At 42.1% G+C, this 25,882-nt stretch overlaps 6 protein-coding genes across 8 annotated transcripts; 5 read left to right on the top strand and 1 right to left on the bottom strand.

Annotated features, from left to right (window-relative positions):
- Nucleotides 1–110: 110 nt before the first annotated feature.
- On the top strand, nt 111–1,842 carry LOC124315518. The gene is made up of 4 exons (XM_046781251.1): nt 111–414; nt 644–795; nt 872–1,258; nt 1,318–1,842. The coding sequence occupies exons 1-4, from the start codon at nt 390–392 to the stop codon at nt 1,621–1,623; spliced, it is 870 nt and encodes a 289-aa protein (XP_046637207.1). The 5' UTR covers nt 111–389; the 3' UTR covers nt 1,624–1,842.
- Nucleotides 1,843–2,198: 356 nt separating this feature from the next.
- On the top strand, nt 2,199–8,560 carry LOC124315111 (adhesive plaque matrix protein-like). The gene is made up of 2 exons (XM_046780521.1): nt 2,199–3,267; nt 4,269–8,560. Exons 1-2 carry the CDS (start codon nt 3,130–3,132, stop codon nt 7,995–7,997), a joined length of 3,867 nt encoding a protein of 1,288 aa, XP_046636477.1. The 5' UTR covers nt 2,199–3,129; the 3' UTR covers nt 7,998–8,560.
- A 36-nt stretch (nt 8,561–8,596) lies between these two features.
- On the bottom strand, nt 8,597–9,764 carry LOC124315588 (glutathione S-transferase Mu 1-like). Its single transcript, XM_046781362.1, has 5 exons — nt 9,614–9,764; nt 9,406–9,543; nt 9,131–9,313; nt 8,973–9,068; nt 8,597–8,903 (listed from the first exon to the last, which is right to left on the bottom strand). Exons 1-5 carry the CDS (start codon nt 9,647–9,649, stop codon nt 8,703–8,705), a joined length of 654 nt encoding a protein of 217 aa, XP_046637318.1. The 5' UTR covers nt 9,650–9,764; the 3' UTR covers nt 8,597–8,702.
- A 1,291-nt stretch (nt 9,765–11,055) lies between these two features.
- On the top strand, nt 11,056–12,642 carry LOC124315371 (WD repeat-containing protein 74-like). The gene is made up of 6 exons (XM_046781013.1): nt 11,056–11,181; nt 11,245–11,479; nt 11,539–11,755; nt 11,816–11,917; nt 11,984–12,087; nt 12,154–12,642. Exons 1-6 carry the CDS (start codon nt 11,100–11,102, stop codon nt 12,590–12,592), a joined length of 1,179 nt encoding a protein of 392 aa, XP_046636969.1. The 5' UTR covers nt 11,056–11,099; the 3' UTR covers nt 12,593–12,642.
- Nucleotides 12,643–13,002: 360 nt separating this feature from the next.
- Nucleotides 13,003–22,756, top strand: LOC124315090 (serine-protein kinase ATM-like). Its single transcript, XM_046780468.1, has 11 exons — nt 13,003–13,283; nt 13,340–14,130; nt 14,203–15,028; nt 15,093–18,878; nt 18,947–20,419; nt 20,477–20,757; nt 20,837–21,489; nt 21,549–21,871; nt 21,942–22,021; nt 22,091–22,332; nt 22,410–22,756. The coding sequence occupies exons 1-11, from the start codon at nt 13,071–13,073 to the stop codon at nt 22,592–22,594; spliced, it is 8,853 nt and encodes a 2,950-aa protein (XP_046636424.1). The 5' UTR covers nt 13,003–13,070; the 3' UTR covers nt 22,595–22,756.
- Nucleotides 22,757–22,791: 35 nt separating this feature from the next.
- LOC124315499 lies at nt 22,792–25,844 on the top strand. Of its 3 annotated transcripts, XM_046781218.1 has the most exons (10): nt 22,792–23,161; nt 23,217–23,344; nt 23,408–23,628; nt 23,690–23,823; nt 23,912–24,785; nt 24,848–24,975; nt 25,055–25,191; nt 25,252–25,370; nt 25,441–25,621; nt 25,704–25,844. In XM_046781218.1, the coding sequence occupies exons 1-5, from the start codon at nt 22,934–22,936 to the stop codon at nt 24,101–24,103; spliced, it is 903 nt and encodes a 300-aa protein (XP_046637174.1). In that variant the 5' UTR covers nt 22,792–22,933; the 3' UTR covers nt 24,104–24,785; nt 24,848–24,975; nt 25,055–25,191; nt 25,252–25,370; nt 25,441–25,621; nt 25,704–25,844. The 3 variants fall into 3 exon arrangements, with proteins under 3 accessions (XP_046637174.1, XP_046637175.1, XP_046637173.1); XM_046781219.1 differs by having other exon boundaries at nt 23,690–23,808; nt 25,441–25,844; XM_046781217.1 differs by having other exon boundaries at nt 25,441–25,844.
- Nucleotides 25,845–25,882: the final 38 nt, after the last annotated feature.

Below are 25,882 nucleotides of genomic sequence, written 5' to 3'. Positions count from 1 at the left end.
TTTTTCAGTTCTTGTCTTTTCAATAAAAAAAAAACAACGCCATGGTGGTGAAAAAAGAAATTAACGTTCTACCCCTCCTTTCTCTCTGGTTCGTTTTCCCTCCAGAAATCTTCAGTGTGAGGACTGAGGGGTTGAAAAGTCATGTGGATGTGGTCATTCGTTGTTCGGTAATCTGATACGATCGATCGACGTCTAGTTGATGCATGCATTCACAAATAATCAATTTGCCACTTATTGCTGCCTTATTCGTTCAAAGTGAAGTTTGGTGACTAAAAAAAAAAAAATAGAAAATTCTGTTTGTTTATTCGAAGTTGCTGAAAGCCCTCATGGTGAATTCGATCAAGTGTTGAAACATAGTCCTCCATCTTGGAAATTTTTTAACTTGAATCATGGACCTGCAGCCAGTTAAAAGTGGTAAGTTAACTCTTAATTGTGTGAATTGTTTGCTACATGTTTGGGAATGCTGTGTTGCGTATTGCATACTTTTCACGGACCATATGAATTATTGAAAAGTGAGATTTTACATTACGATTTACCACCACGTGGTGAAAGAAACCAACGACGAAACTTCAGACCTCGATTTCATGTTCTTTACGATGGACGATTTTCGAACTAGATTACATCTGTTTTTCACTAACTTTAGAACTTAAAATCAATGGGACAACAGCAAAACCAGTCTTGACTGAAGGTATGATTAAAGGAATGGATCACGTCTACCGAAGTAATCCCTACCCTTCAAAGTTAGAATTCGAGACCCTGTGCAAAGACTTACTTATGTCAGTTGGACAAGCCAAAGTAATGTAACATTTTTCTATTAAATATTCAAACTTGAGATAGCTAATTTATTTATTTTTTTTTTTTTAAATTAAAGAATTGGTTTTGCAATCGTCGCCGTCGTGACTCTAAACAGGGAAAAATCTGTCGACGATGCCGTTTCTTTAAAGCCCCCATCAGTGAGGAGGCACATTACATTGCCGGCTCTCGTCCATGCATTAGTTATTGGAAATTGCCTACTGTTGCACCTCCTCCACTTCTGCACATGACTCCACTTCCTATGACTTCGAACAATCTCTCATCATCCTTGGATGAAAGTGTTGACGGGCAACAGGAGCAACAAAATGTTAAACCAGAAATAGATGGAAATCTGGCAACTGATTACAATGTTGAGGCTAATACTTCTTCCGTCGTGCCTACTGCTTTTTCACTGACTTTCCAACCCGGCACGTACAATTTCCAGCAGCCAATATTCAACTCTGAGGTAATGCAATTCATAACCTCATCGACACTTTTAAATGATATTCATTTGTTTACATTTAGCCGAATGCTTGGTACCAACAACATCACGACGGACAATATTCAGTAGATATGGCAGATGAAAATGCTTGGATGATGCGTCCAGCCGGAACAGGACAACCTTCATTTTGGCCGATTAATGATTACTTTCCACCACCGGATTTTATTCCTCTAATGGATCAACCTCTCTCATCTGATTGGCGATTAAATCAGGTCCAGCCTTTGTTGCCTAACTATTCAATGCCTTACCCATTATATCCTCAGTACGTGTACCCGGATCCTAATGGCATTTACGACTACAGCGAGCAAAATGGAACTTCGAACAATTAACCTTATTATGTGGTTTGATTAATTTTTACACTGTCAGTGTATATTGCTGCACGATTTTAAACCTCAACTCACCCCATTACCTTTTTCAAAAGTATTCTTTTTACCAAGATGCTCTTAACTTAAATTTCATCTTGTTTTTTTACTTTAGCGTACATTTTTAGAATGTACCGTTCTCTTCTTTTAACTGTGTGGGTGAATAAATCCGGAACGCATTCTTGTGTATTTTAGATAACCTTGCCACCACTTTCTAATAATTCTTTTTGATCCCGATGTTATAGATTACAGAATTACAGATGGATTGGCGGTTCTTTGACCACTGTCAGTAAGTAATGTATCGTGTTGGTCAACAATGCATTGACATTTGACGGTAGACTGGATCGCCAAGGGCGCGGTTTTATCTGAAAGAAAGTGGAAGATGAATTAATGCCATCGCACAAGTCTCGCAATTCAAAACCGAAACGAAGACCTCGTTACTCGTCCGTTCGAGATAATTTTGCAAACCACCATATCATCTACAATTTCTTCTTGCCCAAGAGTCATTTATCAGGTTCCTTTAGATCTCCCTTTCTTTTGCTGTACGCGGGTCCCTCATGTACTAGGCGGTAATTCACGCGGTTAATGTTTTTTAAATGCCCTCCTCTTCTTTTTTTCGACTGAACGTTGCCGTGTGTTCAACGAGGAGCACGTAGTACTTAAATTAACACACCTGTCAACTTTCTCTCTCTTACTCTATCATTTGGTTCGGTTTCAATTACAGGTTTTTACTCATTACGCAATTGACACGGTCAAATAAGAAGATGACACTTTAATGTCGTTGGGTGTTGAGCTATATATTACTTTGGACATTCTTTGTTGCCCTTAAATTGTTATTTGTATTTCTCTGGTGGCTCCTGTTCAAGGTTTAACACCTATCTGAAACGATTTGACCATTTTTACAACGATCGTAAAACCGGTATTCGACATCCGATACCGTCGGGCGATTCCATTTCATTGAAATAGAAACTACTTTCTAGTTATCCTTCCGTAGATTATTTTTATGATAGGAATATATTTGTTTGATGTAAAAAGCTGAGCTTTTGTGTGGTCCACTAAGTTGGAAATCAGTCGGAGAAAAGATAAGCATGTATAAAACGTAGTCAAACAATGAGGAAAAAACCATAATCCCTCTCTCTTTCTCTCTCATCGGTGCGTTTTGTCCCAACGATTTTTAATTGACCGTTTCCCATTGATATTTCTGTTGTTTCGCTCTTACCTTTCCATTTATTATAACAGGGAGCTATCACGGAGAAAGTTTCGTCTTCTTCGCGAGAGAGAGAGAGAGGGAGGCCCAACATCGGGGCGGGTATACCCCCAAAGAAACGCTGGAGACTGCCGAAGTTAATATAAAGGGCTTCTCCTTTAGCAAAGTCTTGCCATTCGTGCTTCTTCTCTCTTTGTGCGCAGCCGGCGCTTCTTTTCTTTTCATCTCTGCAACACGAAAAGAAGAAAACATAATTTCTTCAGCTGATGGCGCGGATATCCCTGTGTACGTCGGCGATGTTTCTCTCCACATTTGGGATCGTTCTTTTGCTGATCGTTTCCAATTCTGCAACTGGGATCACCGAAGAGCCAGTCGACGATCAACAAGCCGACGAATCTAAAAGGGTACGTGAAAACACAATTTCTTTTAGTGACATCTATTTTTTTACGATTAAATTTTCTCCTCTGTTAAAATTTCATGACAACTTTGCAAGCTTTCTAATTTCCATTTCGCAAAAAAAAAGGATAAAAATATTGTTTGCGGTTAATGCAATAGGTTAACTCATTGCCCCGAAACGAATTGATCGAACCACAAAAAGCGCAATTACTTTCTCTACATCTTTTGATGACAACGTTCTGAATACTGTGGTGGGATTCTTCTCTCTCTTCCCGCCTTCTTCTTTCCATAAAATTTTCACTAACGAGCTGTGATTGAGAGTGAAATCTTTGTACAGGCGACGAAAAAACTCTACAATTCCCTTTGTTTTGGTCAGTAGGACGCGTGGTTACTTCTTTATTCACTATTTTGAGATGAGAATAAAGTCACCGACATATTCCGTCTGTGGTTGCGGGCGGTGTTTATGTTTTTTCTTTGTGGGTGGGATTGTTTCTGCACACTTACGCAAGATATCATCTCTATATGCGTAGAAAGGGAAAACAAAAGTGATCTGGGGAATAGCAGGTGGTCACCCACTTGTCATCGCAACAATACCGCCGCTGATGCTATGCTAACTGACTTTTGCGTGTGTAAAGGCTCGGTGCTTTTCGCCACACTTTCACTCCTAATGTTTCCGACCGTAACGAGAGCCCATATGCCGTGTGTACACACAGTAGCATAACATCTCGCTTTGTGTGCTTTTCTCTTATAAACAACCGCTCGAGTGCCTTTCCGCTTGCCTTTAATGCGACAATTTCTCTGTTGCCTATTTTTGGAACATTAAAAGAGAAGATATGAGGGCGTGAACTGTTTCAAATAACATTTAATATGTCAGCCGGACTTGCAACAGTTGCGTATGACGGCGAAAGTTTTGTTTATTTACTAATATTTTCCGTCGTTTTTCATAAGTTTATGGTTTACTATAAATCGTCTCATTTTCTAAAAATTGTTTTGTTTTACCTTTTTGCAGTCGACTCATTCTCAGAAACTCGAACAAGGAAGAACACGAGGAGAATATAGGATTTTTTTACCAGATAATCGATGGCAAATTGTATCTTATGTAGCTGATGATGACGGTTACCGGGCCACTGTACGTTACGAGAATGGACCGCACGATATTCCACGATCGGAACAATCTCACTGGGGATTTGCAACTGGAAGTTTGCAGACTCCTGTGAGCGGTGAACCTGGTCCGAATGTTCCACCGATCTATCCACCTAGAAATCAATTTCCTCCGCAGAATTCCGGGCAGCCTCCATTAAGCAAACACGCGTTCCCGACGCAACCTTATCAAGGAGTTGTGACCAGTCAGGTGAACACTTTCATCGTTCATCCTACTCCGACAGATAGAGGACGTGAACTTGAAGATGGGCGGAAGCGACCTGAACAGCAACGCCCATCCAATTTTCCTGGCGGAATAGAACAAAAACCACTCCATCGTAATCCACCGACAGATCCAGCTTCTGCACCCTCCTCTTCTCCACCACTTCATCGTAATCCACCTAAAGGTCCTGCTTCTGCATCTTCTTCTTCTCCACCACCGGTTTACATCGCCCAGCCGTACGCTGCTCAACAGCAACCACGTCCTACGACTCCACCGCCAATCTACACTGCTCCTCGTCCAGATAAGTTCCCAGATCCACCAGTTTACATTCCAAAAGAAAGCACTCAAAAATTTGAGGAACAAGCTAGTATAATCTATGATCCAAACGTTTATCATCCATTCTACCAACCTACAGAAAAACCAAAAACTCTGGCTGCACAGCCGATTCGTCCATTCCATTTACCAGATCAGTTTTACGAAAATCGTCATCAACATCAGCAAGTTGTTTCGAATTTGGAGCGACCAGTTCGTCCTAATCAAATTCCACAACAACAAAATGAACAGCGTCCCCAACAGGAACCCCCACCACAACGGTACCCACCGACTGCACCCCCTAAAGCAGAAAACCGGCCTCCTCAACAACTAAATCTTCGTCCTTATCTGGATAAACCATCCAGTAATCAATGGACCCCTCTTTATGAACCAGCTCCTACCAGACCTCCATATCCTCCATACGAACCCCAATCCTATCAGTCAACTCCGTCTTATCCAAGCAAACCGACTGAATCACCCCTAAAACCATTTAAGGCTTCACCTGCTTACGATCCTGTTGATCCGTACGTACAACAAAGACCGCAATACCAACCTGCGCAACCATACGTACCCCAGCAAAGACCGCCTTATCAGGCTCCACCTTTCTATCCGGAGCAACAGATTAAACCGTATGAACCGCAACAGAAACCCGCCTACCCTGCTAAACCTGCAGAAGTATATGTGCCGCAACAAAGACCTTTGCCGAACTTTGCGGACAAACCATCTGAGTCCTACGAACCACAACAGAAGCCTGTATACAAACCTGTTAAACCCTATGAGCCAGAGCCACCCAAGTACGTAACTACACCATCTTATCCTGAAGAGCCAATCGACCAGGATGAACCTCCGCAGAAAGCTGGATACAAACCTATTAATCCTTATGAACCGAAACCACCAAAATATGAAACTACACCATCTTATCCTGAAGAGCCGATCGACCAGGATGAACCCGATAGGAAACCTGTTACCTACTTTACGAATAAACCAGAAGAATCATACGAACCCCAAAAGAAACCTTCGTATCAACCAATTCCTACATATCCTGACAAACCTACCCGACCTTATGAGCCTGAACAGCTGAAGCCTCAATATGAAACTACGCCAGTCTATCCAGAGAAGTCAGAAGAGCCTCGTAAACCTGTAACTTTCTTTTCGAATGAGCCGGAGGAATCATACGAACCCCAACAGAAACCATTATATAGACCAATTCCTTCTTATCCTGACAAACCTGACAGACCTTATGAGCCTGAACGGAAGCCTCAGTATGAAGCTACACCATCTTATGCTGAAAGGCCGGTTGAACCTCAAAAGCCGGCAACTTTCTTTTCAAACAAACCGGATGAATCATACGAACCCGAGCGGAAACCTGAGGAGCCGATCGATCCGGAAGAGAAACCCGCATATGAGCCTACAACTTTCTTATCAGATAAACCGCTCGTGTCTTATGATTCCGAACAGAAACCGGAACCCGCGCCTTCTTATCCGCCCCAACGACCGCAATATAATGAAGAATACCGACCGCAGTATCAACCGCGTCCATTTGCCAATCAGCAGCCAAACGGTTACCGCCCTCCATATTATCCACCGCGACCTGGACAACCAATTCGTCCTGTTTTAAAGCCTGGATACCTTACACCGGAATCAAATTACCGGCCGGAAAAAAGACCTTACGGGGTTCCTGGCTACTCACCTGCAACCTATCCGCCCCCGGGAATCGCCATCACTTCAATCCGTCCAATTCTCAACCCGAGAAATCAATCGTTTGTTACAACGACGCTAGACGAATCCCTAGAAGGCGAAGCACCAACAGAACCCCCGGAATGGGAACAAGAGGAAATTACGACAACAAAGAAACCCGATGCAGTTCGAAAGTACAAAGTGAATCAACCGATATCCAGGAAACCGAAATACGAAAACAGTCCTCCTCGTTTCAAGATCACTCGACCAATTAACAATCGTCCAGTTCCAGTCTCTACGGTGCAAGTTCCTGTCGAGCCAGAAACCGAAAAACCGACAGATCAAGAACATTCGCCTTTATTGGCTAAATATAAATTCAAAGGGTCGACGACATCCAACGATGAATACGGCCAACGTACACAACCGAGAAGAAAGCAACCGTCTCAGAAAGAAACCGTCTACGACTTTACAGTTACGTCACTGCTAGAAGAGGATGGCCCAAGTGAGTCGATCCGCGGCTACAGCAAAATAAGAAACGAAAATGACGATTCATTTTCTGTCACCGTTCTTCCTGACGAGGACCAGATTTCTGATTTGGAGAGTTTTCTTCCTGTTGAAGAAGAATTTTATTCAAGCAACACTTCAGATTCAGATGTCATTTTCTTTGATGACGGTATTATCCCTCCGTTGCTGTTGCGCGTCCGCGATAAGAGTCCTCCTCCTAAAATCGTGGAAGATGTTACCGTCCCTTATGCCCTGGCGGATTATCAAACGGACATCCCGACGACCACCATGATACCCACAGAGTTTCCATCGATTACGGCACCACCTACAGAGATTCCTTCAACAACCAGAACACCTACGACAGCTTATACGACAACCACAACAACAACAACCACAGCGACTCCAATACCATCGACAAAGGCCGGCACCAGGAAGAAGAAGAAGCGAGTTCGAGTCAAATCACTGAAACGAGGCAACGGAACGCTGACCATCATGCCGGCAAGTAAAAAAGTTCAAAGTTCTGTTTCGGTGTTGGTGAAAGAAGAAGAAAAAGCGCCGGTAGTTGCCAGCAAAAATAGTACCGTCGCAGCTGTGCCGAGAACCAATTCGCCAAGAATTCGATTCCCTCCAAGAGTCCGATTTGTCCAAAAGACTGCCGAACGTGTTACCCGACAGAATGACAAAACTCTGGCCGATGAAGATCTAATCGCCTCGGATTCCCTGAATCTAGCCGTCACTAGTCAGCGCGAAAACGACGAGATTGGTGATCATGCCATCACGATGGAGGACATGATGGAATGGAGTCTGAATTCTATTCCAATCGATCGATTAGATCTCGTTTACGATTCGGCCGAGTTGGAGGACAAACCCGTAGAGGAATGAGGGCGAAAAAAGAGCAAAGCTTATTTGTTTCCCTTTGGATATAACAAAAGAGAGAATCATGAGAAAATTGCATTTTCTTCCTCGACTAGTGAAATCACCGTTTGAGAAATCCAAAGGGAAACAACAGCGAAGCAACAGCCATTTAGGTGCGTAACTGTGTGAATGCGTCTTTCCCCCTTTTTTTTTTACTACGGACTCTTCCTTTCAGGTTGAAAGCATCGAAAGAAAGTACAGCCGCGTCCTATTTTTCAGGAAATCGCGGTTGTAAAAAAAAAAAAATAAAACTAACCAGTTTTCACTTATTTCGCGCGCTCCTTTCGTCGCTTTTTTTCATTACATAATAAAAAGGCGTATTCATTCGTAAAGGGCGTAAGTCTGACATTTTCATTTCATCCAATTTCATTTCATTTTCATTGCTAATCGTGAATCAAACGTTTTCTCATGTGATTATCCCTACTCAAATTTCAGCTCCCATATCAAAAAGAAATTTCTCTAAAAACAGAAATTATATATGCTTGGTATACGTATAGAGATTATTAATACACTGCAGTGTGTGCGTTTTATATCGAGCACTTTAATTTTTTGGGAAACGTAACATATTTCACCTGTTAGTTAATTTTATTGTGACCAAACAAATTTTAGCGTTGTGGTGGAAAACCTATAATGGATGGTGTGAAAGTATCAGCATCAATTGGGTGATTGTAATTAATTGCCAACAAATGATGCCATGGGGCCGTTGAGTGGACGGGCTAGAAACTTATCCGATTTCATGTAAGCCGCGATCTGTTCCAATCCTTGGATTCGAGCGTGAAAAGCTTTTAAATTAGGGAACTCATCCAAAACTGTAGACTCCAAATGACTGTTTTGGTCCAACAATTCGTACATCAGAAAGTCTATGTACGTGATCTAAAAAATTGAAACAACACGGAATTAGCACAGGGGAAACGTCGTCGTCGCTCCGTTATCAGAACTTACGTTATCACTGCTGAAATAATTGTGACTTCCCAAATAGTCGGACAATTCTTTCAACTTTAGAGCCAAATTTTTTAGATATTCCGGTTTGTTGGTTTCCTAAATGTTTGATCATAATAATTTTACTTCCATCTGAAATTCGCCAAAGATATTTGACTCACGAAATTAGGTCCGTAACAAAGTGCGACCCATCGTGAGCGCATGTCAAGTGCCTCGGCTTCGATTAAATCAACGCGAATTTGTTCAGCTTCGTTTTTAGCGATCAGGCCGTGCTTTCGTCCCAGATATTTCAAAATAGCGAACGTTTGAGACAATTTGACATCCCCGTCGATGTAGTAAGGAAGCTGATAAAAAGAAAAGGAAATTTCCAAAATATAATGGCTGATGCTGCGTTGATTGCGCACAACAATCGATAAGGAAAATTATGTGTTGTTACATTTGGGAAATCAAGACCATGGGAAAATTTCTCGTTCAGCCATTCGCTGCGATCCCATTCTGCTCCTATGAAATTGTAGCGTTTCTCTTCTACTTCCGTTCCGGTATAGGCCAACAAGAGACGAATCGGCTGGGCGTACTATAGACACCAGATCAGCAAATTTAAGTTAACCAGTTACAGTTAAATATTTCTAGGTATTTTAACTTACCGCTCGAATATTCCAGTATCCTAGACGAACTGACATTTTGATTAAAAAAACGGGAAGTACTAAAAGCGACTTGTTGCGTTGAGAATCAAGTTTGAACTGAACGCCAAGTTCTTGTTTCAAGGACTTTCAGAGTTCAGACAAGAAAATAGCTATTGTATATTGATAAGATAAACTGAAAAGGTAAGTTTTTGTTGTGGCATTAGCTCGAGGCTAAGAAGATGACGCATTTGCATGAAGCGGTGATGCGGAGGAAATTTTAAGAGAGAAAATGCCGGAATTGCACGGGTAACTAAATACGGACGTTGCGCTCGAGGGAATGCAAAACACAACAAAATGGGACGCAAAAGTTCAACAGTCTTGCTACAGAGCCCTTTCGCAGACAATCGTTTTCCAGTCTGGCGACACAGACAAAAGAGAAAAAGACGACTATTCATTCATAAACGAGCGCTGGCGTGCCGGGATGTAACTGTTATCGGCCGGCGTCTGATTATACAAACCGCCGAGTACAAAGTAACCGGGATAGCAATAATAATAACCAAAGCTTAGTGCGTAGAGTACTACCCGAAATGAAAGTCATTTTGCGATTTTTAGATAAAAATGTCTCCGGAGGGTACTGTCACATTTCTATTGAAATAAAAACAACAACGATAGCAGCGAGAGAAAAAAAGAATTTGCACGACTTGATAATTTCTATGAAACATCGTGTTGGAAGCGGAGCAGTAAATACAAATAAATGTAAATGATACAGTTGTCGTAAACAGTAACAAGTTCGGAACTACAATGGAAAATTCTGGTTTAGTTAATTATAAATCTGTCTTGCGTGTTATTATGGATACCATTAATCATATTTGACCTGATTTGCAAAGTCAAGTGGACCAAACACGGATGTACCGAACAATAGCTATGAACATGGGAAGTAAATTTAATCGGAAGTAGGAATGGCTTAAATCTAGGTTGAGAACTCCTTCACCATTGTTTCAAAAAGTTTCGTTACTCGACAAATGGATGAGGTGAGAATGAAAATTTCCCGATCATGAAATTACGTTAATAAGGTGTTAAAAATATGCGCAAACAGATTTCTCTATGAACCCCGTACAAGCTGTATACATATTTGTGTGAAGTGTGATCTGATGCTTCCAAATGCATATTATCGTCTCGTTCCCAAAAAATAAAATAAAAATAACACCAAATCTCACATTCTTATCAGCAAAAACTATCACACCTTCTCACGCTCACGGCATTTCGAGCTTCCCGATCCGCCTTGTTCTGTCACTGGCGCCAGTGTTGATTTGAAAGATATGAAATAAGATTATCAGAACATGAGAACAACGATTTCAGATTTCAACGAGTTTATTATGACAAGAATTATCTTTGAAATTTTTTTAAAATTCAATTTTTAAATTTTCTTAAACCGCCTTCGAGAGGTGCCATTAAAACGGTTTGGCAACATTTGTGCCGAAGCAGACGATCATTTAAATTTCATGCCATGCCATGCTGCTCGGTTGACACAATGTCTTCAACGCAAGATTTCAATGTCTATGTTGGGGCGGAAACTGGATTGTTTAAGGGTAAAAAGTTAAAAATTCGTTATTAAAATATTAAGAATGCTAATAAAATTATATTTTTGCTAGGTGTCAATTTCAACAATCAGCAAACCATCGCCAAAAACCTTAACAGTTTACAGTCGCTGGATCGTCAACAAGAGATAACATGTATGGCATGGGGAAATGAAGAAGAAAGTGAAATATTATTGGGCCTTAGAGGTCAGAAGGTGAAAATTTATGATTCTGAATTCAAAGGATTCTCAGGGTGTGTGGAGACACCTTTTGGGAAAGGTCCCCTACGTGGAGTGGGAAAACTCAATGAGTAAGCATAATGCCAATCGGTTTACTTTAGAATAACTTAATATTTCAATGTTTCCACAGATCTATTATCACTGCATCTGAAAGTGGAGATGTAAAGCTCTGGAAATTCAAATCCAGTCAACAGGTTGAATTCCATGCTCTTAACACAGGAGAGAGACTGTGTTGTATGCGTCTCTCTCCTTTCACCAAAAACATTGTTGCCACTGGTGGTAAGAAAAATGACCTCCAACTTTGGGATATGGAAAACTCTCAGCATCCTGTATTCAAAGCAAAAAATGTAGTTAAAAGTTACTAGTATCTTTTGTTTCTGAACTTATTAAAGTTATTTATTGTGTAGGTTAAAAATGACTTCTTGGACTTGCCAGTTCCAATTTGGGTCAGTGATCTTGCATTTGTTCGTAATTCTGAACAAATTGCCACTAGTTCAAGACATGGTTTTGTAAGTTATATAGCTTTTTTTGGGGGGTTGGAAATATATCCTTAATACTTTATTTTACATTTGCAGGTGCGCCTTTATGATCCCAAGTCTCGTGGTCGTCGACCTGTAATTAGTTGCGTTCCCGAAGCAGATGAAGCATGGACCTGTATAACCATTGCTTCTAGACCCAAGTAAATTATTCTTAAACAAATCAAGTACTTAGACAGTTAAAACATTATTCTTCATTCATTTTTCAGCCAAGTTATTGTGGGCAGCGGAAAAGGGAGAATGCTGCTCTTTGACTTCCGCCAGCAAAAAGTGGTCCATGCTTACCGTGGGTTTACCGGATCAATTCGACAGATGGTGTGTCATCCTACCAAACCCTTGGTTGTTAGTGTTGGACTTGATCGCTTTGTCCGTGTACATCATTTAGATAGACAAGCTCCTCTCCACAAAAGTTACTTGAAATCTAGATTAAATGCCGTGTTGATGCGCCAAGATTTTGGAATCGTAATCGACCAGGAATTAGATAGTGGTGAAGCGATTGATGTTGAAAAAGATTCATTTTGGAATACCATGGAAGAAATCAAAGATAGAACAGTAACTGAAATTGAAGATCAAGTTGAAAAAGAAGCGATTAAAGTTTCACCAATTAAAAACTGTGGTTTGAGGAAAAAAAGAAGAACAGTATCCTAGTTAGGCTACATGATTTGACTTTTTTTTATTGAATAAACTTAAAGCGTGTATCTCATGGAATTTATTTAATTTGTATACTTTTGCCGTGTAGTCAAACTTTATGATTAAGTTTACGACTCAAGTCGCTTTTCGCGAGCCTTTATTTATGCGAGTGCTTAAAGTAAAAGAATTAATTATAATACGAAATTTGAAGTAAAGCCAGGTCTCATGACTCTGGTAAAACATATTATGGAGACACTTATACTGAACTGTATTTATCCTGCATGAAATTGAACATCGATAGTTTAGTGATTCCAAACAGTTAATAAAATAGAAAAATTACTAAGTTAAAAATGTTGAGACAGAAATTTTTACCATATCGTGTAGCAATGCAACCTCACCGCCAAGCGGCGAAATCGGTAAAATTTCGATTTGTTTTGATTCCGGCTCAGTCCTTCAACAGACGCACGTGCTCTACTTTTCGTCGTTTCGGTTAATAATGGCGAATGGAGACTTTCAAATATCGTCCATTATTGAAACGTCCAAATGTATGGGAAGTGAGAAAATTACTGAAAGGAGGAAAAGTGCAGAAACCCTTGACATCTTGTTGAGCAATCAAAATTACATTGCAATACTGGATGATAATACTGATGCAAGTCATGGGTTTACTTGGAACAATGTCTTCGATGCGGCCATTGCTTACATGAGCAAGGTGATTCTGTTAAAAGTATATTTAAAATTTACCTATTCTGACTTTATGTTGTATAGGAGGTGGAGAAATTCAAGCAAGATGAAGCGAAAGGAAAAGTACTTAGTCAAGCTCAGAAGACGTTAAGAGAAAATCATCTTAAACTCAGTGCAAGTAGTCTGTTGAATGTGATTGTTTTGGCCGGTGAACGAAAACCTAGACTTGATGTGGATATAGTACTTCACCACTGCTTGACTGCATTAAAGGACCCATTCATGCTTGAAAAATTTGGCAGGGATCACTTAACTGCCCTAAATCGTGAAATATTATCCAAAAGAGGATACTGGTCAAAATTAAAACCAAATTCTTGGCTGAGTATCTTTCTCATGAGCTTGAAAATCTTACGAAGCCACATTCCCAACAATGTTACTTATGTCTCCATAGCTAGTCTTCTAAATTATGTCATGCATCATGGTACACTCCAATCAGATATTTCACTTAAAGTGAGAAAAAAGCTGCAATTTTTTATTGAAAACCTGAACAACAAAGCCATGCTGCAAAAAGAGCATCATCTAATCAAGATCTGGATCGATTCAGCCATTCAGCTTGCGTTTTCTGTTGGTTCTGAAGATCGTTTTCTTTTGTGCCAGCTGACCGAAACCACGCTTAACACATTCCTTGATCTTTGCCACGATCATTTAGAGGACATTGAATTAATTGTTCAGTTCTCGATTCTGGCTATGGTCGCCCATCATCCCTGCGGAGTCGAAGCCAATGAGATTGGTTTTATGGTGGCGGGAAGCCCAGATGATTGGTTACGAACTATGCGCCGATTGCACAGTTTGATCGACTTTGTCGTTAAAACAAACACGTAAGAATTCTTTCTGTATAAAATGTTCTACAGCTATTTTAACCACCAATTTCTTTATCCTATCATATATAGCCAACGAAACAGGACGGCAGAGAAAAAGGTCCTTGAATTGGAACCAAACACAATTACGCTGGCTGTACGTGTAGCTCGCCAAATCTTCTCCTCGTCAGATTTGACCATGGATGTCACTCGAATGGGCATCATGGATGAAACATCTACTTCCCAAATTTCTGGCCCGTCAGCCAAGAAGAAACGCTTGATGTCGGGCCTTTCGGAGTTAACCGATCGCTTAAGAACGATGGGGGCCACCAGTGAATCCATTCCCTTGCTCCAAATCACAACGCATTTGGTCTTAATTTATCCTGATTTTCCTCAGACTCACGAGATGAAAGAGTTTCTGGACTACGTGGTCGACGTCACTCACGATTGCCGCAAATACGAAATGATGTCCCACTGCTTTAAACTGTTTCGGATAGTTTGCATCTCGTTGTTCGAACGGCGTCAAGACAGCAAGGAACTGCTCCAGTCCTCTCTCCAGCTAGATAATGTATCCAAACTATGGGAATCGATTTGGAAATGTGTGGTTGCTCATCAGTGCCACCAAGAGAGTTTCCTTCTGATCGCGACTTTGCTACTTTATCGAATTGCATCAGAACCAATGGCTCGTCAAATCGCTCAAGTCCTAGGCCGGCCTGGTGGTTCCGTACCATGCGATCGTCATTCCATGCTTTGCCTTGCTGCTTTTCTGCATCGTTACACTCTTCCCGATCAGGGTTTCGTTCAGCCATCTGAGAGTAAGGACAGAAATTCATCAAGCTTTAATTGGAATGGATTGGGAGATCCAGTCGGAGACCGATCCATCCGCTCTTTGCTAACTGAATGGCTATTGAATTGCAAGGTATAGAATTTCAAGCATTAAAAGCTAGCGGTTTTGTTAATGATTTTCTTCTACTTTATTTTAGAGTAAAGAGTACGGTACTAGTACGGCCAACCTCCACTTCAGGTTACTGGCTGCTCTCGCTATGAAACAGCCAATCGTCCAAAATATCGACATACCCTCTCATCTCGTGCAACTTAGTGCTCCGATCCAGTTCGACTCTGAATGTCACCGTTTGGAGTCCAAATTTCGTTTCGTCGAGTTGTTGGATCAAACAAATCTACTAGAACTGTCAAAACCCATCACATCACGGCCACTAGCTAGCTGCCCGATGTCCTCAACGATTCTGGTAGATCAACTCTGCTTGATGAACGATCTCTGTGTCCGAATGGCGCTGAATTTAGAAAACTACAACAAAATAACCAGTGAAATGCTTTCGGCTTTAAATGACGCCATTTGCTTCCTGTCATTAGTTCGCAATGTCGTTCTGTCGGGTTTGCTTTCCGACACGTCCAAACTTCGTGAAAATGCTTTACCCCTTCTGAAATCTATTTGCCGCTTAGTCTTGTCAGAAGACTCCGTCTATTCTCGTCAGTGCCTCCAAAATTTTACAACCCTTCTCGACATCGAATTAGCTGGACAGGCAGGTGAAGACTTTCTCCGTCGGGCGATCTGGGACCTGTGTTTCAGCAAACTTGTAAACGCCTCATCTCGAGCCGAGTCACGAGATGACACTTTTGGCGAAATCCGCCGAGGTGGCGCTAGTCACCCTTCAGTTCAGATCGCCGATCAAACTCAAGAAGAGAAAAGAACCAGTCTGTTTGACTCTTGCATTTTGACAGACGGCGAAGCGTGGCAAGTGGACTTTTATCGTCTATTATCCACCGTCTCTAGTCCAGTCGATCATTCTGAAGCGATTCGTCCCGATTATTGTGCTATGAAGACGGATCTCATGCATGCGTTATCCAACGCTGGAACAGATCCGACCTCCTATTATCATCTTCAGTTGGGCTTCTGTTTACTTCGAACCTATATCCGGGCTCCCTTGGAAGCGCTAGATGCCATTCTCGTCATGGATCTAGTCGACTTGATGTCGGGGATAGGACTCCAATTCATTTACGACTACGAATCCGCAGAGGCCGTTCTCCATTTGCTGCCTCAACTCACCGCACATGTTTCCAATGTCGGTTGCTCCTCTTCAAAAGCCAAAATCATCAGTTTATTCCTTCGGTTCCAGACAGATATTCAAGACGAAATGTTCGGCCCGCCAGTTGAAGAAGCCTTTTACCGATGCCTTGCCAACCTTTCGCCATCAGCCAACTGGCTCAAATGGGGAGCTGGGACTATCGAAGCAACCGGCATTTCGCCAATCTGTTTGGAAGCATTGGCTGGATTAAATCGTCCGTTCAATTCCACAGTGATAGCTACCTGTCAGGCGGTCCAACAGCTATTTGACTACGGTAACATCACGTCGACAAGTTGGCAGGACAGTCTTTTGGCTGCTCTTTCATCATCAATAGTCACCAAAGAATTAACCGCAGTGGATGAGCAGCGAGATGTAACCACCCGATCTGCATCGATCCTTCAGCTGCTGAGTTCTATCATCGTGAAAAGTCCTTGGGCGGAGAAGACCACCTTAGTTATGATGCTTCGTTTTGCTCGTTATCATTCAATTGAAACTGAAACTGTTCGACGTGCCCTAGAACTGGCCGCCCGCCAACTCAATTTAGACTGTTATGCCTGGCTTGATTCTCGACTCGAGTTTCTTCTGGATCGGTGGTTCGAAACTGAAGAATTGGAGAACTTTCCGTTCGGCATTTACCATTTTTCCAACTTGACCAGTTTCCTAGATAAACACAAAAATGTCATCGTACCCATGGTATTCTTGAAAAAAGATTCCCAAAAAGTTGTGAACGTAGCGGATTTAATGGGTTTGAATGTCGCCGATTTGTTGTGCGAAAATCTGGCCCCTATAGTGGCTAAAATCTTGCCGCGACTTTCCGAAGCCAAGCTGAAAGGATCTGAAACGCCGGTAACGCTGAATCGTTTTGCTCAAACCAAATATCAAGAGATCCAACAACTTATTCAGGATAAAAGTCGCATCAGTCAAGCCCTGAAAAACAACTTACTGGAATTAGTAATTCGCTTGCTCTGTAGTGTTCACGATTCCAACGTAGCTGCCCAACTATTTGGCCCTGAAATAGTTCTTCCGCTGACTGGATCCTTCCGGTTCGAGAAATCCGCCGTCATCGAAGCTATTCGACACTTTTCGCCCGATGTTATCGCTGATGCCAACGTTGAACCATTTGAACATCTTGCCCTTTGGACTGCAACAAATCCGTGGGAAGTCCATACTCTGCTGGTCGAGTTGTTTGTCGCCTATGAGACAGGCTGTCGATTGACGGACAAGCAGCAAGCGCTAGTCAACCTGGCAATAGCATCTGATTTGCTAGTCAACTCCACGGAAGAAAATCAACAGACGATGCTCTACTACGTTTTCTATTCTTTGGTTCACCGGATGGGGCATATAATCCGCCAGGAGAAGACGGACGAGACTCTACGTCGAGGTGCTTTGATCATCGTGAAAGGAATTATTGTTAAGGTCATGAATACCTGTCCGGATATTGTTGCCCAGCTCTTGGTGACGATTGTCGGCTTTGTTACGCCTCTAGCGAAAGCTTCCGGAAGACTCCAATGGCTCGCCATTGAAATCCTGGAATACCTTATCGTAGAACATCGAAAGGAAATTGGAAATTTTACCGATCAATTGAGCCCGTTTCCTAACTTGGAACAGTTTGCCCACTTGAGCAGAGCACTGGAAGAGAGCAAACAGAACCGAAATCGCACACTGGACGAAGAGATTGGCGTCTTTTTGGGGCTGGTGGATCAGTTAGATCACGACAACATTCCAGTCGAAAGTGTAGAAAATTTAGCCAAATTGCTGGCCAACCGGAAGAAGGAAGTGATGCAACTTTACGCTCAGTTGGAAAATAGAAACAGCTCGTCTTCAGATTGTATCCGCAGCAGTCTACACCGCCTCATCTGCAGTTTGATTCAACTGGGCAAAACAAAGCCGATTTTAGTGGAAGCAGTCGCTGCCGCTTTAGGAGAACTGGGGCCGTCCGATCTGACGACTTTGATCCTTCAACCGGACACACCTGTTCCAGATACGACAACCATTCAGGGTCAAATGGAAAATCACGCTCAGGGTAGCTCCACGCTCCACTTAGCTGTGACCGTCTTCCCTATGTTAGTGCGGTACTTGTTTGCCGATGAGTGCCCACTACTCAGTGTTTCCGGCCGAGTGATGCAAGCTGCCATGGATAGCGTAGAAGGTCAAAACTTTGTCCAACTGTCAAAAAAGTATTCATGGCCATTGCGCAATCTGCTCATACCATTCCGATCCAAAACTCCAAAAGAAAAGAAAAGTCTCTTTATGGATACCCAGTACTTTGACAACAACATCGACGACTTGCTGTGGACGCAAGCTGGACACTCTTGGATAATCCGGTTGACTTGCACGATGATTGGATCGTTCCGAACCCCCAATTTTTTCGCTAATCTTTTGCCCGTTTGCCGTCTCCAATCGGATTTCTGCTCTGTTTTGTTGCCGTTTGTCGTTCGTGCAATGCTGTCGTGCGGAGAAGAGCGCATAAGAGATGTCCTCTCAACACACATCAACAGTGTTCTTGCCGGGCCCTACAAGATGGCCGAACCGTCGGTCAAGACAGTACTTCAAGTTGTCCAGCACCTGCGTTCACAGAAAAGCGACAAAAAAACCGTTTCACCCTGGGAACGTAATTTCCGACTCGCTTTGAATTACTACGATGTTGCCCGAGCATCTCAGTCATGCAGCGCCTATTTCAGCACGGTAAATCCAGAATTTTCAAATTATTACGATCGTACGCTAAGATTGATTGTATTTACATTTATTTTTAGATCATGTACGCCGAGATTTGGCTGGATCGATTGAATATTATTGGCCACTCTGAACCTCTGAGTGACGCTGGCGTTAGCGGCTATCGGAAAATGCATCCAGTTCAGGACCTGCTGTTTGAAGCTTATACCTGCACGGGTGAGCCGGATGGTCGAACTGGATTTCAATGTTTACCTGACATCCGCCGCTACGAACAAGAATCGGATTGGTTCCGAGCTCTAGAGTTTTACGACGCCCAGGGATCCTACACGGATTCAGAAGATCAACAGATGTTGACATTCTCTGCCTTGTCGCGTTGCGGACTGTACCGAACTTTGTCCGATGTCACCTCCAATCACGACAGCCCAGCCGTCAGGGAATACCAATACGAATGCGCTTGGCGTCTTTCAAACTGGAGCCAACATCGCGAAACGGACATGGAAGAGAAACCAGGATTTCAGCAATTGCTCTTCAATTCACTTGTGGCTTTGAAACAAGGTGATCAAGCAGAATTAGTTCACAGCGTGTCCCAGTCCCGTTCCCTCGTTATTGAGAAGCTCTGTCAGACCGGCAGTTTGGAAAGTTGCCGAATTATTTATCCTTCCTTGACGCTGTTGCGAATGGTGTGTGATGTGGAGGATATCGACCAATGCGACAAGAAACTTTCCTCACTTCAAGAAAAGTGGGCCCAGGATCGGTTACCCGTTAGCGATTTCAGCTACTTGGAGCCAATTTTGACTCTTCGGGCCGTCATGTTGAAAGAACTTTTTCCGCGTTCTTCTGAAACCAGAACAGCTTTAGTCAACACTTTGTTGGAGACTTGTCGTAAAGCCCGTCAGTATGGAAACTATCCAGTTGCTGGGCGTTGCCTTTCGCAACTCTCGACGCTTCCAGATCTCAGTCGAGATCTTAAAATGAAATTCAGTCTGGAGAAGGCGCTGACCGAATGGCAGCGCAAAGACGGAGATCGAGCACTAAATACTCTGCGTTCCTTGGCCACAGTTTTGAAAGACGATACAATCCCTCATCCGATTTACCCGAGGGTTTTGAATCTTCTCGGCCAATGGCTGCACGAAACCCGCTCTGAAAATCCTCGACAGATTCTTTCCCTCTACTTTCGTAAATCGCTGGAAGCAGCCCTGGCCACCCAAACACGTCAAAAATGGAGCGGATTAGATGGCAAAGAAAATCCTTCATCGCACCACGTATCCGATGCGCGCCAAGTCCTGGCGGCTTACGCCGATTCCCTTTACAAAGACCTTCAAAGCTACATTGAATCAAGAGACTTTGAAACGCAGCAAAAACTGGCCAAGATCCGCCAGGGCAAAGCGGCCGAGCTGAAGAAAATGAGAGCCAGCGCACCGGATGAGAACAAAGATGAAGTCAGGCGAGCCAATCTCTTCATGACCAACGAAACTACAAATGACATGAGTGAATTTCAAACCTTGTTCACAGAGAGGGAATCGTACTTACTGGAAGCCGCCGAGAATTATTTGGTAATTTCAGTTATGATTTCTGAATCATTTTTTATTTCTAATTTGATTGTATTTTAGGTGGGAATTCGAGAGGAAGCGGGAGGAGAAAACACCAACATTTCCTACGATAAGAGGATTTCGCGTTTGATTTCTTTATGGTTCGACAACAGAACCAACGTGAAACTGACTGAGCTGATGATGGCTTGGTTACCCAAAATACCATCGTATCATTTTATACCCGTTCTTCCACAATTGGCTGCTCGGCTTGTGTCCAAACTGAATCCGCAACTCTATCACGACGAATTCCCCAAACTGTTGCAAAATTTGATTGAAAAATGCGCCCTGGAACATCCACACCAGTTCGTTTTCTTTAATCACATTTCTCATATTCTTTTATTTCATTTTGCTTATAAACTATTTTGTTTTCTTGTCATCAAGTACGCTTCCTGTCATCTTAGCTCTGGCTATGACCAACAAAGATAAGGAAATTGAAGAAACTTCCCGGTCAGCGAATCAACGTCCGGATGAGGATCGCGTGACGGCAGCGAAGAAATTGATCCAAAAAGTCGGCAAGCGACCAGAGGAAGGACTTCGCTGCAAGAAACTGGAACAGCTGCATTCCAGTCTGATCCGGTTGGCAAATAAAGAAGTCAACGTCAAGGATCGTAGTGTTGACGCTTTGAAAATTCCAGTCGAATTGAGTAGCATGAACAATCTGGAAGATGTTGCTGTTCCCACTTTCTCCTTAGCTGTCAACCCCGACGGTGTCTACCAAAAGGATCAGGTGGTTGGCATCACCTCTTTCGATCCCCATTTCATCTTGGTGGGCGGCATCAACGCTCCAAAGAAAATGGAATGCCGGGGAACGGATGGCAAGATTCGTCCGATGCTGCTCAAAGGGAAAGATGATTTGCGTCAGGATGCCGTTATGCAACAAGTGTTTTCTACAATGAATCTATTCCTCGAGCAAGATGAACAGACTAGACAGCGCAAATTGAACATCAGGACGTACAAAGTTGTGCCTTTATCAAGAAGAAGTGGTCTACTTGAATGGTGCGAAGGCACCAATCCTATTGGATTTTTCCTTTTGGGTACATTTATTTTCTGTATTTTATTGAAGACAAGTTGTTGATCACGCGTGTTATTATAGGAAAAGATGGCAAATCTGGCGCCCATTCGCGATACGCCAAGCCAGGCGACTTGTCGTCCGAAGAAGCCAGGAAGGAAATGGCTAATCTAATGAACGTTAAAAGTTCAGACGAGCGGCTCCAGCGCTATCGAGAAATTTGTGCGCGTTTCCCGCCCGTATTCAGACACTTTTTCCTGGAACAATACTCAACGCCTTCCGTTTGGTTTGAAAAGCGTTTGAGTTACACACGTAGCGCTGCTGCTTCGTCCATGGTCGGCTATATCCTTGGCCTTGGGGATCGACATCTTCAGAACATTCTTATCGACGAACACACAGCCGAACTGGTAACTCTAGGGAAATATCTTTTTCAATTGTTTCTAGTTGTGTATATTTTGTTGTCGTCATGTTTTTCAGATTCACATCGATCTCGGTATTGCCTTTGATCAAGGGACAGTTTTGCCCATTCCGGAGTCAGTTCCATTCCGTCTAACTCGGTAACTAATTACATTTTAATCTGTCGTTTGACCTATTTGAAATTCTGAAATTGTTTAACAAATCGACAGCGACATAGTCGATGCTATGGGCGTTTTGGGAGTAGAGGGCATATTCCGTCGGTGCTGTGAATTCTCCATGGAGGTGATGCGGAAGCAGCAAGATAGCATCCTAACTTTACTAGAAGTGCTTCTCTACGACCCGCTTTATGTATGGACAGTTACGCCGCAAAAAGCGGCCGCTCTGCAGCAAAAACAAAAGAGTCTTAGCAAACGTCGTGGATCTAACGTCTCTGAGATTGTTGTGGACGACGGTATTTGTCTATTTCTTTATCTCGGCTCTTGATAGAAGCGTTCCCGCTGATCATGTAATTGTTTTTGTGTTTTTCAGAGTCTGTAGATAACGAAGTAAACGAGTCGGCCAAACGGACTCTGGTTCGTCTGAGTCAGAAGCTCAGGGGAGTGGAAAAGGGAACTCCTCTGTCGGTGAGAGGCCAAGTAAACTTACTTATACAGCAGGCCACCGACCCAGCGAATTTGTACCGTATTTTCCACGGCTGGAGACCTCAAGCCTGATTGAATTGTGTGCCAACGTCTGATACGAAAGTTATAAGCCTTTCCATTTAATTGTTTTTCCTAAATTAAATATCACCCTAAAAAAATCGTGTTTGTGAATATATATTGTTTCCGAAGAATTTGAATAAAAAAAAGAAGGTTCTCCTTAGAGATTCAACAGGTCGAGATCTAAATCGATTTTTCTTGGAAAAAAAGGCGACAGTACGACGTCAAATGAATCATCGAACCGTCGTCACACTTTTCTATTTTCATCGTTTCTTTTTGATTCCTCTACCGATGTCATTCCAACCCTGAACACTGTCGAAGACACAACTTCCTTCCTTCCAGTAAAACAAGAAGATGGCAACGAAAAGAAAGAGCGCGGCGTCGGGACTGGAATTTCCAGGACAACATGTTTACGTCCGTACGACCAACGAAGATGCCGAGGCTCCTGAACATCAAGCCCGCGTGCAGAATTGGATTCAAGAGTACGAGAAGAATCGCCAGGTTTTCGTCTTCCCAACTCCAACCGTACGCACTTTTTCCACTTTGCTACTAGTGCTTGGATTGCTGTCTCTTTTGATCCAGGTAAAAACGATCCTTTCATCTTCATTTGGCATTATTAAATGTAATTTTTTAACAGATTGCCTCGTCGTCATTGCGCTATGCGTTCGTGCCAAGTCTCCTTGGCTCTGGTATCTGGATCGGCATGTTTTGCGTGGCTACGGGCGCTGTTGGCTGGGTTTCTTCTAAGAGGCTGAGTACTTCAATGTAATTTGTTGCTGGTTTTAAATTTACTGGAATAGAAATTGAAATATTTTTGTTTTGCAACAGGCTACTAGATTTTAACCTCATGGCTCTGATTTCGACCGCTCTTTCGGCTATTATCATCGTTCTTAACAGCATTGGACTGGAAATGTATACAAAGCTATGCTTCAAGTCGATGATACCTACGAAGGAAAATTTGATAACAAGCGGGAAGAATGAAACGGAACTTACTGCCGGACAACAGCCGACGACGTCTTCTGCCGCCGTGAATTGGATTGGCGAATGCGGTGCGTTAGTTTTATTCTGTTTGTGGCGATTTATTTTCAAACCATTTGATTCATTATACAGATCAAGCATCATTCATACTCATGGGCATTGTGGTCTTTATTCACGTCCTTCTCTTTCTGACATCGGCGAGCTGCAGTTCTTACATCTGTCGGGCCCTGAACTCGTCTTACAGCGTTCGCGTAAGTCCGACCCAGGTTCTGTACAAAAAAGCGATTTTTTTCTTTGAAGTTAATTTTAATTTTAATTATTGTATTATGACTTATGATTACATTTCTTATTTAGGCACCACCGCTAGTGATCTATCATAGCGATACTGTTGAAGTAGACAAAAGCGGACCAGGCGCATCTTCAGCTGCAAGCGCCGGAGCTGCTGGAGTTGCTGCTGAAAAAATGATGGAGAAGCTACACCATCCAGGATTAGAGAGAGGACACGAACACCATGGCGGAGGATTCAATACTCCAGCTGTGCCCTAAAAACTTGCTGTTTTTCAAGCCAATTTAAAATTTAGTATCTTCAATCATCCATTTCATTCCCCTTCATTAGATGATTGTGTGGTTTTTACTAGGAAATGTTTATCAATAAAGCCTTAACTGTAAAGATTTTAACTTTGTTTATTCGTTCAAAAAGAGATATTGTTGTTTGGGTTAGAGTATTTTAATTTGAATTGCTGTTGGACATTGAAGTTTTTACCTTATTTTACTTGGAATTGCTATTATTAGTGTGGAAAATCCGTATTTCGTGGTGTTAAAAGTTGGCTCTTATTGTAACGCTTTTTTATTCCCTTGAGAATTTAGATATCTGAACAACGTCATGGCATCAACGTAGAGTTATTCCAAGAAGTAACGTTCGAGGAATGACAGTAATCCTCGTTGACCCATCGACTCAAGTCTTCAGTTGACGACGTGCCATTGAATGCAGACAAACGAGTTTCTTCAAACATAATCAAATATCAACGTAAAAATGATGGAATTTCCTGGCAGGATTTATTTAAGGGCTGAAGATGACATCCACTCTGCCGAACATCAAACCAAGCTGAATAAGTGGATTTTAGAATTCCAGAGATTGAGCCGTGAATCGTTTGTTTTCCCAGAAAGGGGCATTCGCAGCTTTGGCTACATGTTCTTCGTGATCGGTCTCATATTAATGATTATACAGGTATACAATCTCTGTCATTCTCTTTGGTATTTTTTTAAATTGTCGTTTCTGATACATTTTAGATTACCCTGTCTTCTATTCAAAATGTTTACATTCCAAGTCTTCTCGGTTCGGGAATTTGGATTGGATTGCTAAGTGTGGCGACTGGTGTTGTTGGAATCTATGCTGCCCAACAGAAGAGCACTAGAAAGTAAGCCATAGTTTTATGTCGAATTAATGCAAACTTTATAGTGCTATTTCTTTTGTCTTTTGGCGAAAATGATTTGTAGCTTGTTGGATTTCATGGTAATGACGACAGTTCTTAACATATTTTCGGCCATGGTAGTTATCTTGAATACCATTGGACTTGAAATGTACTCAAGGTTTTGTGCGTCTGGGAAAGCAAAAGAATGGATTGGAGAATGTGGTACGGTAATAGTTTTTAATGTTTCCGTGCAATAATAAAAAAATTACTTTTCTATTTCAGGAGAAGCCACTGTAATTTTGCAATCGATTTTGGTATTTCTAAACGTGTTACTGTTTTTGTCAACTGCCTGTTGTGGTGGTTTTGTTGGTAGAACGCTCGACATGTCCTTTCAACTTCGAGTACGTGTTGCTTTCAATGCCATTTACCATTCTGCAAACTGTTTGATTTATAATTGTCATTTTCTTACAGACACCACCGCTAGTGGTATATTACAGCCAGAATCCAATCGAGCAAATAATTCAAACCGAAGAACAGCAAGCTTCAAAAAGTAGTGAGACCTTATCGGAAAATAAAACTTATCGTGGCGATATTGCTAGTGAATAATCGCTGCATTTCAGTTTTCAAACATTTCTGCTTTGTTAAGTAATATGTGAGTTTCATTATGCTGTACAGTTATGCACACTTAATTTCGAGCTTGCATTTATTTACCATAAAAACTGATTCTTCAAAAGGTAGGCCTCCTTTTCATTTAAAAATTGCACCCTCTTTAGATAAGAGTTGCCGGATGTTTGATATAAGTTGTATCTATGTCATCAGCAATTACGTCATTTCGTTGTCATTTATAATAAAAAGAACTTGAAAAACTTGAAAAACTTCAATTTTGGTTATGATTTATTATTTTAAAAACAAA

This window comes from Daphnia pulicaria, chromosome 11, assembly GCF_021234035.1.
Source record: "Daphnia pulicaria isolate SC F1-1A chromosome 11, SC_F0-13Bv2, whole genome shotgun sequence".
In the NCBI taxonomy this organism is placed as follows: Eukaryota; Metazoa; Arthropoda; class Branchiopoda; order Diplostraca; family Daphniidae; genus Daphnia; species Daphnia pulicaria.
This window is presented reverse-complemented; position numbering and strand designations above follow the sequence as displayed.

Coding starts and splice junctions, on each gene's coding strand:
- LOC124315518 (XM_046781251.1), top strand. CDS start 390: ATGGACCTGCAGCCAGTTAAAAGTG. Junction 796..871: donor TGTCAGTTGGACAAGCCAAA/GTAATGTAACAT, acceptor TTTAAATTAAAG/AATTGGTTTTGCAATCGTCG. Junction 1,259..1,317: donor AGCCAATATTCAACTCTGAG/GTAATGCAATTC, acceptor GTTTACATTTAG/CCGAATGCTTGGTACCAACA.
- LOC124315111 (XM_046780521.1), top strand. CDS start 3,130: ATGGCGCGGATATCCCTGTGTACGTCGGCGATGTTTCTCTCCACATTT. Junction 3,268..4,268: donor AAGCCGACGAATCTAAAAGG/GTACGTGAAAAC, acceptor ACCTTTTTGCAG/TCGACTCATTCTCAGAAACT.
- LOC124315588 (XM_046781362.1), bottom strand. CDS start 9,649: ATGTCAGTTCGTCTAGGATACTGGAATATTCGAGCG. Junction 9,314..9,405: donor ATGGTCTTGATTTCCCAAAT/GTAACAACACAT, acceptor TCTTTTTATCAG/CTTCCTTACTACATCGACGG. Junction 9,069..9,130: donor TTTGTTACGGACCTAATTTC/GTGAGTCAAATA, acceptor TCAAACATTTAG/GAAACCAACAAACCGGAATA.
- LOC124315371 (XM_046781013.1), top strand. CDS start 11,100: ATGCCATGCTGCTCGGTTGACACAATGTCTTCAACGCAAGATTTCAAT. Junction 11,182..11,244: donor GGAAACTGGATTGTTTAAGG/GTAAAAAGTTAA, acceptor TATTTTTGCTAG/GTGTCAATTTCAACAATCAG. Junction 12,088..12,153: donor ACCATTGCTTCTAGACCCAA/GTAAATTATTCT, acceptor TTCATTTTTCAG/CCAAGTTATTGTGGGCAGCG.
- LOC124315090 (XM_046780468.1), top strand. CDS start 13,071: ATGGCGAATGGAGACTTTCAAATATCGTCCATTATTGAAACGTCCAAA. Junction 13,284..13,339: donor CCATTGCTTACATGAGCAAG/GTGATTCTGTTA, acceptor TATGTTGTATAG/GAGGTGGAGAAATTCAAGCA. Junction 14,131..14,202: donor TTTGTCGTTAAAACAAACAC/GTAAGAATTCTT, acceptor TATCATATATAG/CCAACGAAACAGGACGGCAG.
- LOC124315499 (XM_046781218.1), top strand. CDS start 22,934: ATGGCAACGAAAAGAAAGAGCGCGGCGTCGGGACTGGAATTTCCAGGA. Junction 23,162..23,216: donor TGCTGTCTCTTTTGATCCAG/GTAAAAACGATC, acceptor ATTTTTTAACAG/ATTGCCTCGTCGTCATTGCG. Junction 23,345..23,407: donor AAGAGGCTGAGTACTTCAAT/GTAATTTGTTGC, acceptor GTTTTGCAACAG/GCTACTAGATTTTAACCTCA.